Genomic DNA, 13,800 nt, shown 5'->3' on the forward strand with positions numbered 1-13,800 from the left:
GGACAGCACTGTGCTGACCTGGGCATGGGGTGCCACCACTATCCCCCGGGCACAGGGTGCCACCACTATCCCCCGGGCACGGGGTGCCACCACACTCGCTCAGCCAAGGCGTGTCACCTCATGCCCACCCAGCCAGGCACTCCCACCCCTGCAGACGCTGGAAGCTGTGCCCCGCTGGAATAGCTGCTCCATCCCAGGATCTCAGGGGAAGGCAGCCCCAGGCATGGCGGGCAGGGCCCGGGAGCTGTTGGCTCTCCCACTGCCCAGGGATGCCCTGCCCAGCATCGACACAGTACTGACCCCTCTCCTGCCCATCCTGACTCCTTGCTCTTGCTGCCAAACCAACCCCCGACGTGCCCAACCCCTGCCCTCAGCCCTCCTGCCCCTCACCCGAGAGCATGCGGCCGCGGCGCGAGGCCTCGGCAGCCAGAGCGCACGAGATCTCGATCCTCTTCTCCTGCTCCTGCAGCTGCGTCTCGGGGTCCTGGGGGGTGTCCACCTCCCCCTCGCCCAGGGGGATCACGTTCTGCAGGCTGTGTGGAGCACCCAGTGTCAGTGCCCATGCCAGGCCCCTCGGGATGGCCGGGGAAGGGCTCACCCCCCCGGGATGGCTGGCACGGGCACCGCAGCCCCACCTGGATTTGGCAATGAGGGTCTTGATCCTTTCCACCTTCTTCTGCTTCTCCTTCATCTCCTCAGGGCTGAGGGGTGATTCAGGCTCCAGCTCGACGTACCGCTCAGGGATGAGGACTTTGTCAGGCGTGGAGAGCTGGGGGCAGTGGAAAGGGGTGAGCCCTGTGCTGGGCATGGGGGACCCGTCCCCCTCCAGCACCACCTGCCCCACTCACCCCAACACCCGCCTGGGCAATGGCAGCCCCTGGTTAGTGGCTCCAGGATGGATGAACCCCCCAGGGATGCCCCACGTCCCCGGGACACCCCGTGCTCACCTCCTTGTGGATGTCCACGTCGTAGTGCTGCGGCTCCAGCTCCATCTTGCGCAGCCGGGCGATCTCCTCCTGGGGGGTCTCGTACACCTTCCCGGGGTCGTCCGAGCGCAGCGCGGCCTCCAGGTCGGAGATATCCACCTCATGGATGCTGCGGTGCCGGCGCACCTGCGAGGGACCCCGGCCCGGCTGAGACCCCCGGATGGCACCCTGTCCCCTTCCCCAGCCCCCAGTGTCCCCTCTGCTCCAGGAGGGACCAGCCAGGCGCAGGGACTCACCACCTTGTAGGAGGTGGGGGTCTTGGTGCCGGGGGGCTCGGGCTGCTGGCTGCTGGGGAGCTGCAAACTGCGCCGCTTCTCCTTCATGGAGCCGCTCTGGTGGCGCTTCATGCGGTCGATCTGCTCCTCCACACTCATCTTCACCTTCATCTCGGTGGCGAACACGGCGCTCTTCGGTCTCTCCTGGGGGCAGCCCAGCCCTGGGTCACCCACCCCTGCCCCATCCTCCTGGTGCTAGAACCCTCTGCCGTGGGCTGCTGGGCTCAGCCCTTTCCCGGGATGCCCGCTCCAGGAATCGCCCGGGAGGGATCTCAAGGAGTGGATGGTGAAACACGGAGCCACTCGGCAGCAGGCTCCTCTCTGCAGGTTGCACCACAGCCCCCTCCAGCTCACCCAGTCCCCCCAGCCCGGTCCCCAGCCCCTCAAGCCGAGCCCTACCCGGGAGCTGAGCCCGTTGGCCATGCCAGCAGCACTCCTCCTCGCCACCACCTCCTCCTCCGCCGGAGACTTGGTCCTGGGGGGGACGATTCCCACTGCGGAGCAAAGCAGAACACCAGGCTGAGCCCCCCCGGGGACCAAGGGCAGGGTCCCAGCAAGGTCCTCTGGGGTCCTGCTGTCCCCAGTCGAGCCATACCCTTGTTGAGAGCTGCCTGCTTCTCTGCATCCTGCTCCTGCCGGCCCTGCAGGAGCCCCTCGCCCGGGGGGCCGGGGGGGCTGGGTCGCTGCACCTCTTTCTTGCTCTGCTCGAAGCCTGGTTTGGGCTGTGGGAGGGAAGCAGGGCCCTGGTGAGCCCCCCTGTCCTGTCTGGGGGCCACACTCTGCCTGGGGACACCCCCTGCTCTCCACAGCCATGGACCACGGACACGCTCCTGGCAGTGGATGGACACACAGACACCAGCCACAGGCCAGGCTTCTCCACGGGAAAAGCTCCCTGAAAGGCTGATGATCCCACCACAGCACCCAGGAGCTCTGGGACAGGGACACCCTGGCTCTGTGCTGGGCTCCAGCCAGACCCTGTGCCTGCGGGAAGGGGGGTGGTCCCAATGGGGCAGGAGTTGGGACAGGCATGAGAGTGAGCCAAGGGCCATTTCTGGGGTCCTTTCCCACCTCATGTCCCATGGGAACAGCCTGCCTGGAGCCCAGGAATTCCTGGTGTGAGGGAGGGCTGTGGCAATGGGCCAAGCAGCCCAGGGTGCCCCCTCAATGGACACAGAGAACCCAGACACCCCTTACACCCCTTGGATCCACGTGCAACCGCCCCTGTGCCACCCACAGCTGCTGGAAGTGCCTCCTGTGTTGGCAGTGTGACCCTTCCCAGCCCTGCTTTGCCGTGCCAGCCCCCTCGGACACACATCCCAGCCCCCAGCTGCAGGGACACCAGTGGCTCCTGGTGTCCACACCTGGCCCCTTCCCCTGGTACGAGCACGGCCGAGGCAGCAGCAGCAATTCCCACATCCAGGTTTGCCCCGGTGGGCAGGAGCCGGGGGTTCACCCCCACGGGCAGAGCCCACCAGCACCACACAGGGAGCGGTGCCACGGAAGGACAGCGAGAGAGGTGAGGGCAGAGGAAAGCAGAGAGGGTGATGCCAAGGGCTGTGGCAGCCTTGGGGGCTGCCCAGGAGGGGACAATCCGTGTCCTGAGTGAGCACAGTGGGCGCTGGGGACCTGGTGGGGACAGGAGGGCCATGGGGGGCTGCTGAGGGGATGGCAGGTAGAGCCACGTGCTGCTGTCCCCACGCCAAGTGCCACCTCCACGCTGTCCCTGCAGGCTCGGGGTGGGCAGCTCTGTGTCCTGCCTCATGCCAGCCCCTGCCACGTCTCGGGGAGGAGGAGCACGGGGTGGCAGCTGCCCTGGGTTCGGTACCTGTCCCCGCTTGGCCTCTGCCCCGCCGTGCTGCCAGGAAGGGGACGTGGGGTACGGCCAGAGGCGGCTCTCGCTGGGCAGCGGAGGGACGGCCGGAGGAGACTCCAGGGGGACGTAGGACTTGGGGAGGGGAGGTCGAGGCGGGCCTGGTTCCTGGGGCGGAGCGTGAGGGGGGAGAGCAGAGAAGGAAGAGAGAGTTAGAGAGAGGCCAAGAGACAACACACAGTGGAAGTGCCGAGCCGAGGAGGGCAGGAGGGAGAGCGGCGGCTCCGGAGTCTTTGTGTCCCTGGGCAGAGGGGGACAGGGCATCCCACCCCACTGCTGAGGGGGACACTGCATCCCACCATCTGTGTGGCCCAAACGGTGCCCCCAGGCAGAGCCACGAGGAGAAGCATCTGTGCTCTGTGCCTGGTGCCCAGCATCCCCCAATCCCACCCCAAACCCCCCCACTCACTCACCTCGCCAGGTCCGGGCTTGGTGGGCGAGCCCTGGGAGCCAGAGATGAGGGAGAAGGGGCTGAGGGGGCTGGTGAGGCTGGCAGAGCTCAGGGGGCTGGCAGGGCTGTTGGAGCTGTATGTCCCCGAGGGGCCCAGGGCCACTGTGGAGAGGAGCAGGAATAAGATAATAATAAGATGATTATAATAAGGTAATAATATGATAATAATAAGGGCCACCGTGTCCCCGAGCAGGAGCTGCTGCCTGCCCAGAGTCACCAGGGACACTCCACGACATGGCACACTGGGGTCTTGGCTGGGCAGGGACAGAGCCCACTCACCTCTGTGCTTGGCAGTGTCGGTGCCACGGGATGGGTTGTTCTTCCTCAGCCCCTCCATCACGTCCTGGATCCGCCAGATCTCCTTCTGGATCTGCCGGTTGAGCATTTCGTTCTGGACGGGGAGGAAAGGCAGCGGTCAGAGCAGGACACGAGGGCTGAAGGAACTGGGGGGGCTTCCACCCCCCTCGGGGGACCCCAGGGATGTCAGGGGGACCCACTCACCTGGATGTCCAGGTTCAGCTGCTCCCACAGGTCGTCGTGCAGGGTGGACACCTCGCTCTCCAGGCTCTCGTACTCGGCGGTGCTGTTTGCCAAGGCCTGGGGGGAAGGTGGGTCAGGGGGGTCCTTGGCAGGTTCCTCCCCTGGTTGGAAGCAGCTCTGGACCACCCGGGAAAGCAGGAGGAGGCTGCACCCAACACAGCCCCCCGAGCTGGGGAGGGGGTGGCAGAAGAGGGGACAAGCTCTGAGGTGCCCGTGGGAGCACCCGGTGCCAACAGGCAGGGACAGGGACAGTGGCTGGATGGCACCTCGAGGGCTAATTTGCTTTGTGCCCCGTGAGGGATTATGGCTCCTCTGGCCCCCAGCCAGTTCAGGGGAATTCCCTTTTTGTTTTCTTTCCAGGAAGGGAGAGAAGGGACACGGTGGGAGCTGTGAGGGTCCCCAGGAGGAGGGAGGGGTCCGTTACCGTGCTGGCCTGAGACAGCTCCACACGGATGTTGATGAGCTGGTTCTGGAGCGACTCCTTCTTGTGCAGCAGCTTCTCTGGGTAGGCAGGTTGGCTCCCAAACATCTCCAGCTCCTGGTGCGTCCCCATCAGGGCACTCTCCAGGCTCTCCTGGATGGAATGGAAGGAAGACAGAGCTGTGAGAGCCTGGCTGGTGCAGGAGCTCTGATCCCCCTCCTGAACAGGGCACAAACACCCGGGGAATCCTGGGGGTGTGCACGGCCAGAGCACTTCCCTCACCTCAGAAACATCCCCACTGAGCTGCCCCCAAGGGAGCAGGACATTTGCCCAGAGAAGCTGTGGCTGCCCCATCCCTGGAAGTGTCCCAGGCCAGGTTGGACAGGGCTTGGAGCAGCCTGGGCTAGTGGAAGGTGTCCCTGCCCATGGCAGGGGGCTTGGAACGACATGACCCTTAAGGTCCCTTCCAACCCAAACCATTCTGTGACAGGGTCATCCCCTGTCCCCAGAGGGCCACTCGAGCTGCCACCACGTACCTTCTCAGCTCGGAGCTGCTGCACCAGCCTCTCCTGCTCCCGCAGCACCTTGTTCTGCTCACAGAGCTTCCCCAGCAGCTTCTGTGCCGGGAGGGAAAGAGAGAGGGGGGAAAGGATGAGGAGGGTGAGGGTCCAGCACGGTCTCCCAGCTGGGAGAGGCAGGAGGCAGGCAGGACACGTCCCACGGGGTTGGGCTGGTGGGATGTGTGGCCTTGGGGGGCATTTCCAGCCTCCGGCTCTCATTGCAGGGGCTTCACCCCCAGCCAGGGTGGCACGGGACAAACTGGGAGATGAAGGATTGGTTCACTGAGGAGCACAGACCAAACTGGGGGCAGCTCCCAGCTGTGGGAGCACAGGGCAGAGCTCTCTCCATGGGGACATCAGGGCTGCTGGGGGGGGGGTACAGGGGGGCCACACAGGACAGACATTTGCTCTTACATCGGTGTCTTGCTCGCTTATCTTGTAGGGATGCAGAGTGTCCCTGTAGGCCTCCGGGAAGGGCGTCACCTGCAAGTAGAGCGTGGGGTGAGCCTGGCCCTGGGATCCCCAGGGAAGGGGAGGCAGCTCCCAGTCCCTCTCTCCCATCCCTGTGAGCAGGGAAAGAGAGGGAAGAGCCGAGTCCTGGAGGTGGTGGGTGCTCCCCATCGATCAGGAGGCACTGGGATGTCAGTGCTGGACATGGATGAAATCACAACCTCCCTGCTCATCAGCTGGTGAGCCACTGGAATTATCCAGACACAGCCTCTCCACAGGAGCCAAGGACTGAGCTAAAGAGATGCCTCGTGAATCATTAACTGCCACCATTCCAAAGGCAGGGAAACAAAGGCAGCGAGATTGAGCTGTAATTCCACTTAGCAGAGTGGAAACACCTATAAATCAGCAGCTGCAGCAGGGCCTGTTTACCACCACTGGCTCCTCCGTGAGTCACTTTCCTTTCCTGGAAATCTAAATTACTAATGGGACCTCAGCAATTAAATGCCTCCAAGATCTGGAGATGAAAGGCAGAAGATAGGAAGAAGGGGATCATTATTGCTAGAAAGCAAGATGCTACTTTAGAGCCATTTAAACTATGGGATAATGCAAAGGGACTCGAATCTGGGAAGTGCCAGTGGGGCTGGAGGCAGAGCCTGGTGGATTGGGATGCTGCTGCCTCCGGGCAGGGAGCCCAGCCAGCGAGAGCATCCCAGGGGCTCCGGTTTCACCCTCCAGCACATCCCTGCTCACAGCAGATGGAAACAGGCGCCTTTTTTGTTGGAAAATCCCAGCGATCTCCGGGCTGCTGGCACAGCCAGAAGGTGCCCTGGGCAGCACGGTGGGGCCCCGAGACCCCCTGCCCGGGGTGGGTGGCACGGTGGGCACAAATGATGGGACCTGCCTGTGCTGGGAGCTGCAACCCAACACCAGCAGGAACATCCCAGTGCTGGGAACAGAAGGAGCCAGAGCCTCCGGGGGTAAAAGGCTGTTTCCTCTCCCTGTTGCAGGAGTTATTGCGTTGGTTTAGGAGCCTCGGGCTGGATTCCTGTCTGCAATCATCCCACACCTCCTCCTTGCCTCATCAGATGGCAAAACAAGGATGAGCCAAGCCCCGAGCGCAGCCTGAGTGAGGATGAGAGTCCAGCACCGCCGTGGCCCCGCCTCGCGCTCTCGCCCGGCGCGAGGATTTGCCGGGTTTCAATGGCTCATGGATGGATTAGCAAAGCCTGGGATGGACTAGCAGGCCCCCGAGGGGGGTGATGCGCCGCGTGGATGCCGGGTCTGCATGAGTGGCGATGGTGGGAGGTGACCCCGGATGGCGCGGGGGGCACGGCCGGACCCGCGGCTGGGCACGAGCCACGCGGGGCCCGGCGGCCCGAGCCTTACTTGCATGTAGAGCTGGGCCCTAGGGGAGGAGGTCTCCACCATCCTGTTGACCATACTGATCAGGGTCTCGCTCTCGCTCATCTGCGGCACACAGGGAAGGAAAGGGCACAGGTCAGCGGAGACGCGCCCGCGCGCCGCCCCAGCCGCCGGCACCGCTCCGGGGGCCCTCGGGACGTGAAGTGCCACCTCCTGAGATGTCCCAGGGGCTGGAGACACGTGGGGACGGCCCCCCCCGGGGCTGCTGCTGCTCCACTGGGTTTGCTCAGGGCTGGCTGAGCGCCCTGAACGCTCTGGTGAGGGGAAAGCACAGATAAACCGGAGCCGGCTCGGAGCTGCAAACGGCACAGACAGACACGGGCTCGGACAGAGACGCCACGGCGGCAGCACAGCGGGTCCCAGCACACAGACGGACACACAGACCCTGCTCTCACGCTGGCTGGTGGCTCCGTGCCCAGCCAGGGCTGTGATGGCATCGAGGAGGTGACTGACAGCCGGGCGTGGGGACAGCGGCGTCCCCTTGTCCAGCCCAGCAGAGCCTCCAGCAGGGTGGAACTGGGAGGTGGCACATTGAGGCCGTGCTGCCAGGCACGGATGTGATGGGTTTGGCATCCCTGTGCCCCCCCAGAGGTGCAGCCGAGCCCTCCAGGGGGGCAGGACAGACCCCAGCCAGGGGTTCCTGGGGTGCACAGCCGGCGGTGACCACGGCTCCCTCGGAACCGGGTGATGGGGCCACTCAGGTCACCAGCACCAGAGTTCTACCACTGCCTCTGCCCACAGAAGTGCTGCAGGAGCCCACAGCCCTGAGCAGACAATGCCAGGGGAGCCCCTCATGCCCGGGAACCCCAAGATCCAAGGGGTGATGGCACTTTGAGCACAAACCAGGGACTGAACCCTGACTGGGGGCAGCCGAGGGAGCCGTGCCCGCGGCTGGACGAGCAAGGAGAGAGAAAATAAAGCAGCAAGATGTTTGAAAAGAGACACTTGACAGCGTCACTCCCAATTAGTCTCTCCACAGGTCGGCGGGAGAGGAGGAGGAGGAGACGCAGAGCCTCTTCAGGGAGTGGTTTAAAGAGCCGGGGAGAGGCAGCGATGCTGCCGGTGACTGCGAAACAGCCCAGAGAGCTTTTATTGCAGCGAGTGCTCCTGCCTGGCCCTGGCCCTGCTCCAAGGCAGACACAGATCGTGGCGATTGCTGCACCGGTGGAGATTTGCAGACTAATGAGATTGTCTCTGGAGCAGCTCCCTCAGTGCCAGCCTGGGCTGCAGCACTGCCCGGCAGCTCCCGTCCCCAGCTCTGGCTGCAGCCCCTGCCTGGACACATTCCTGGGGGTCTCCCGGCTGTATTCCCTCCCCATGCTCCTGGGATGAGGTCAGTTCACCGTTTTGCTCCAAAACCCCGACTGCTTTGGTGTCAGACCCGGTGGGCCCCTCATGCCCACCTGCATCAAACTTTTCACCTCCGAGGAGGAATGGGACCACCACGTCACCAAAACCACAGTCCCCAGGGGTCACCTGGCCACCCCCTGCACGGGGGACACCAGCCCTGGGACCCCACACCCTCCAGCACAGCCACGCTGGCACTGTGCACGTGTCCAGCACTGACCTGGGGGGTTTCAGAGCCGCTGCACCCCCTGGACCCCAGGGCAGCTCCCCGAGCCCCCGGGAATGTAGGAAGCTGCCCCGGCCCCCCCACACCCCCCATCTCCAGCACACCACACAGAGGCACTGTCAGGAGGGACTTTCTGCCAAGCAATGAGCGACCCTACGGATGGGGAGGATGGAAGAAGCAAACCAAAGACCAACTCGTGCTGCTGGAATGCCAAGAAGGGTGAGGATGGATGGATGGATGGACGGATGGACGAGATGCTGCGCCGGGAGGGAAGGGGAAAGCCGCTGGGGACGGGGGGGCACGAGGGGACTAAAGCAGCAGGTGAGGTGGGGCTGGCAGCCAGCTCTGCCTACCTGCTGGTCCAAATACTCTAGGTTTCTTTGCAACTGAAGGTCTAAAAGTTCATCCTACCAGGAGCCAGCAGGCACGCGGCAAGAAACGAAGGGCAAAACATATAAGAGAAGAAGCAAAAGCAGTTAGGTGAGGGCTATGGAAAGGCCTCCTGGCTGGGAAACGAGGCACCTCCGGGGCACAGAGCCGGGAACGCCGCCCTGGCCGTGCCCTGCGGACCCCGGTCGCCCTGCGGCTACGAGGATGGATGGCAGCATGGGTGGCTTATGGTAGCTCAGGCTTCTCCCTCCTCCGATGGTCCTGCCCCGTGGTTTTGGGGTCGTGCTCTGCGGGGGGACCTCTCGGTGCCACCCCACCAGCTCCGGCCCCTCCGAGAGGAAACAACGCAGGAAAACGCAGCAGCCGTCGCCAGAAGGGAGGAAGCAGAGGGGGAGAGGCAGGGGGTGCACCAGCCTCAGGCAGGGACCACCCTGGGGAAGACGGGGGTCCAAGGGTGTCCCACTGCTGCAGAGCGGGGGCCAGGGGCCCTTCCACACGGATTTCCTTTGGGAATGGTCAGGAGGGACCAGTGAAAGGACCTGCAGTCCCGACCTGGCCCAGAGCAGCCCAGCTGTGACCCACAAAGCTGCCCCTGGAGTGCAGTGGTTCCTCCTTGGTCATCTGAGTGGGGACCCCCCAAACTGACCCCCCCTCCCTGGGCCAGCAGTGCACGTACCATTTTGTCGTGGATGGTGGGGGATGCCGGGAAGTGGTACGGATACACTCCGGGGGGGACGGGCCGCCTGTCACCCAGGTAGTCGTACTGTGAAGAGAGGAGACCCCACCCCAAAATCAGAGACACGTGAGAGGTGTGTGAGAGCCAGAAAGCACAGGACAGGACAGACTCTGGCCCCCAGCAGGGTCAGGCCTGGCTTTGGGACAGGGACACCAGCACTCCCTGCCTGGGAGCACATCACCCATGGTGGCCCTGAGCACCCCACCCCATTCATCCATCCATTCTTCTGGAACAACCACAGCCAGGGCAGCTCTGCAGGATCACCAGGGGGGTTCCCAAAGCCACCAGCTGCTGCAAGGTGGCCCTTTGAGGCCAGGCTGTGCACGCAGAGGGGACACGCGGTGCCGCAGCCCCCCTGCCCTGCCCTGCCCTCCCCGGCGAGGGTCCCCCTCCGTCCCTGCGGGCGCTCACCTTGGGCGAGCTGATGGACCGCCTCATCATGAAGGGGGTGGGGTCGGCGTAGATCTCGTCGCCGCGGGGTGGGAGCCGCTCGAAGCGGGCGCTGGGCGAGCGCACGGGCGAGTACACCCGGGGCCGGCTGTAGGAGCCCTGGCTGGGCGAGCGCGGCACCGAGCGGGACCGCGGCTGCAGCGACATCCTCCGCAGGGAGCCCGAGGCCGCGTCCACCTCGTCCAGGTAGGGCGGCTGCCTCCCGGGGGCCGGCAGCCACAGCGGCACGTCCTGCCGGCCGAACCCGGCCGGGTCCTTCCAGTCCCGCAGCTGGAAGGTGCCCCCGTTGCGGAAGGAGTGGCGCTTGTCCTCCAGCGCCCAGGGCGGGCTCACCCGGTCGAAGGCGGGCATGGAGCAGATGCTGTCGGGGCGCACCCCCGCGGGGTAGTACTGGTACTCCTCGGGGTACTGCGGCGAGTAGGGGGAATAGTAGTCGGGCACTCGGCGAGGCACGGGGTAAAACCTGGTGGGGCTGGAGTGGGGAAGAGGGTTGTGAGAGCCAGGCTGGAGGGCAGGCAGTGCCCGGGGTTCAGGGGGCACGGACAGACTGGGAGCAGGCAGCTCCAACACTGGTGTCTGGAAAGCTGGCTGGTTGGAAGCCCTCCTCCCAGGGACTGCAAGGTGCCCACCCCTCCTGGCATCCCTCTTCCAGGGATCCCATGGTGGCCTCCCCTCCTGGTATTCCTCTTCCCAGAGATCCCATGGTGGCCTCCCCTCCTGCCATTCCTCTTCCCAGAGATCCTGTGGTGGCCTCCTCTCCTTGTATCCCTCCTTCCAGGGAGACCGTGGTGGCCTCTGCTCCTCCCAGGGACCTCCAAAAATCCACCTCCCCAAAATCCACCCTGCATGACTCCTCAGGGCATCCCCTAAGCAGCTCAGAGCCGGCACACAGAGAGAAAGGAGAGCCAGAAAGGAGATCTCCTGACCCCAGGAGGGCAGGAAGCGGGCAGGAAGGGGCAGAACATTCCCAGAGCAGCACCCAAAGGACAAGCCCAGCGGAGGGGAGCGGGGTCTCACCTGCGCAGCTCCTCGGGGGGCACGTTCCCGCGGCGGGAGTTCACCCACTGCTGCAGCTGCGTCATGGAGCTCTTGCGCTGGGCCACCTTGTCGGGGTTGGGGCGGGGGGCGGCGGCCCGGCGGGGGTCCCTGCTCTCTCCGTCGGGCGGGGGGAAGGCGGTGCTGCCGGGCCGGCTGGGCGACGGGTACGGCCACCCGTTGGGCTGCGGCGGCCGCTCGGCGCTGCCCGGCCCCCGCGGCGCCTCGGGGTAGGGGCTGCCGGGCTCCGAGGGCCCCTCCTGCCCGCCCACGCCGTTGGCCTTGGCCAGCGGCTCCTTCTTGCCCTCCGCCCGCTCCGGCTTCCTCTCCATCTTCTCGGAGCCGCGGCCGTCGCCCTCCCCGCGGGTCTTGGCGTCGGGCTCGGCTTTGGGGTGCTCGCGGTGGGCGCTGTTGCAGTGCAGGTGGTGGTGGTGTTTGCTGGGGGGGATGTTCTCCGAGTCCGGCTTCTCGTGCCTGGGGGGAGCCGAGACGGGAGAGAGGGGTCACCTTCCCTCTGCGACGCCCCCGGGGTGGCCGGGAACGTCCTGACCCTCCCTCGGCCTCGGGGGGCCGGCACCACCCCAGCTCCCTTCTCCAGAGGGTCCCTCACGATCCCAAAAGTCCCCCCCCCATCCCTGGGAGAGTGGGGCAGAGGGGTGGCACAGGGAGCTGGTGGGCGCTGACCTCTGGGTCGGGGGGATCTGCACCCGGGCGGCCTCGCCCATGGCTTGGATCCAGGATTCCTGCTCCTCCGTGTTCTCGGCGCTGAAGAAGTAGGTGCGGATGCCGGCGTGCTCGGCCTGGGGAGACACGGACTGCCCGTTACTCGCCGGCATCTCTTCCACCCAGCACACCGTCACCTGCAGGGGGGCACACAAGTGGGACAGAGAGAGAGACAGGAGGGTGAGAGCTCCACTTCCACCCCAGCACGAGGTCCTGCCAGCATGGGAGAAGCCAGGAGTGGTCCCTCCCCGCTGCAGGAGCCTCCCAGCCGCATGCACCCTCCCGCCGAGCAGGAGGAAGGCTCTGCAGGCCCCTCACAGGGGCTTCCCTGGGGTCATGATCCCCCCGGGGTCTCTCCCAGAGGTGTTCAGGACCAGCCCTGCCCAGAGCCCCCCAGCAGAGGAGCAGCACCCCAGTACAGAGGTTGCTGCACCCCAAGTGGGTCCCCGTGGGGCACAGGGGGGCTGGGGAAGGGTTTATGTCCCAGCGAGAGCAGCAGCAATGTTGGAGCATCATCCATGCAGGCTGAGGGGGAAGGTGGTTTCTTGGCCCAGAAAATATTTTTTGGGGGGGGGCAAAGGTTTGCTTTTGCTCCAAGATGTTGGTGCCCATTCTCCACCCAGAACGTGCTGGAAGGCACGTGGTTATTTAGGGCCTTTTTGAAGCTTCCACCTTCCCCCTCTCTGGAAAGGGATGGGAAGATGTAAGGAGGAAGAAAAGGAGGGAAGATGCAAGGAGGAAGAAAAGGAGGGAAGCAGGAGGGTTTTTCCCCTGAAAGACTTTCAGGGCTCAATCTCTTAAAATAAAAAAATTTAAAAAAAAAAATTGGGTTTTTTTTATTGATTGATTAAAACCGTCCCTTGGGTTTCCATCCTCCCCAGAACATGGGCACTGTGCCCAGCTGGGGGTCACCTCCTGAGCCCCCATGCACTCCTGCCTCTGCAAGCTCTGCAGCCAGAGGAAAAGATGTGATCAAAGGGATTCACCCCCTGGATTAGTGGGAGTGGGGGGGGCGGAGCATGCGGGCGAGCCTGGGGGTCCCTCACCCTCTGCATGCACCAGAAACACAAGAAGGTACTACCTAGGTGGTGGCTGGGTGCTGGTGTGGTGGGTGGCACGAAGAGACCCCTCCTGTCCGGGGATCCTCACCCGCAGAGAGAGGAGGAGGAAACACAGACACGGGGTCAGCGGGGCAGGAACAAACCTCCCCCGGCCCTCGGGACCCTCTCTACCCTTCTCTGGACAAAACCATCCTCCCAAAGCCTGGGGAACACCAGCACGGAGCTCAGCACGAGCAGCTGTGCTGGTGAAAGTGCCTTGTGATGCCAAAGGTGCCCAGTGATGCCCACAAGTGCCAGGGAAGCTCAGACCCTGCTCTGATGCCTGGGATGGACGTGGGGGAGCAGCAGCCGCCCTCACCTCTCCCTGCTCTGCTCTCCACTCCAGCCCCACGGCAGTGACTCATCACGGGCTCCTCCCTTCCAGTTACACTTCCCAGGCAAACAGCTCAAGCAGAGCCGGAGCTGGGGACACCTCCATGCCTGGCTCTGGGAATGCTGCCAGGAAGCGCCGCGGCAGCCGGTGGGACAGGCTGGCGGGAGCAGCGATGGAGAGGGGAAACTGGGACGGGGAGAGGGGTAGGAGCATCCAGCAAGGCCCTGCACCCAGCTCTGCCCTGGACTGGGGGGCAGCAGCAGGGGTTGGTGACCTTGGGGATGCTGCTCAGCCCACGTGTGCCTCAGTTTCCCCGGCAGAAGGCAGATCCACGCGGCGTATCCACAGGGGATCCCGGGATACGCAGTCAGCCCTCACCCCAGCTTGCTCCAAGCCCCGTCACCAAGAAAGCCAGAAGAGCAGCAGGGACCCTGCCAGCATCACCACCACCCCAGTGCCCCCCCAGTGCCGTCCCAGTGCCCTG

At 64.6% G+C, this 13,800-nt stretch overlaps 1 protein-coding gene across 18 annotated transcripts in view; it reads right to left on the reverse strand.

The window, feature by feature from the left end:
- PLEKHA6 (pleckstrin homology domain containing A6) overlaps positions 1-13,800 on the reverse strand; it is a 46,176-nt gene that overhangs the window by 3,183 nt on the left and 29,193 nt on the right. For 10 of the 18 annotated variants that reach the window (XM_064636123.1, XM_064636128.1, XM_064636124.1 and 7 more), the window contains 19 exons: positions 11,844-12,019; positions 11,142-11,633; positions 10,086-10,596; positions 9,615-9,701; positions 8,902-8,955; positions 6,940-7,020; positions 5,518-5,586; positions 5,080-5,160; positions 4,547-4,696; positions 4,084-4,179; positions 3,862-3,973; positions 3,545-3,684; positions 3,087-3,239; positions 1,857-1,983; positions 1,661-1,755; positions 1,223-1,405; positions 948-1,112; positions 636-769; positions 391-533 (listed from right to left, as the gene is read on the reverse strand). In XM_064636123.1, the coding sequence (XP_064492193.1) occupies positions 391-533; positions 636-769; positions 948-1,112; positions 1,223-1,405; positions 1,661-1,755; positions 1,857-1,983; positions 3,087-3,239; positions 3,545-3,684; positions 3,862-3,973; positions 4,084-4,179; positions 4,547-4,696; positions 5,080-5,160; positions 5,518-5,586; positions 6,940-7,020; positions 8,902-8,955; positions 9,615-9,701; positions 10,086-10,596; positions 11,142-11,633; positions 11,844-12,019 (3,049 nt within the window). Of the gene's footprint in view, positions 1-390; positions 534-635; positions 770-947; positions 1,113-1,222; positions 1,406-1,660; positions 1,756-1,856; positions 1,984-3,086; positions 3,240-3,544; positions 3,685-3,861; positions 3,974-4,083; positions 4,180-4,546; positions 4,697-5,079; positions 5,161-5,517; positions 5,587-6,939; positions 7,021-8,901; positions 8,956-9,614; positions 9,702-10,085; positions 10,597-11,141; positions 11,634-11,843; positions 12,020-12,963; positions 12,980-13,800 lie in introns of those variants that run through there. The other 8 variants (XM_064636134.1, XM_064636131.1, XM_064636140.1 and 5 more) reach the window with 7 other exon arrangements.

Source organism: Pseudopipra pipra, chromosome 25, assembly GCF_036250125.1.
Source record: "Pseudopipra pipra isolate bDixPip1 chromosome 25, bDixPip1.hap1, whole genome shotgun sequence".
Taxonomy (NCBI): domain Eukaryota; kingdom Metazoa; phylum Chordata; class Aves; order Passeriformes; family Pipridae; genus Pseudopipra; species Pseudopipra pipra.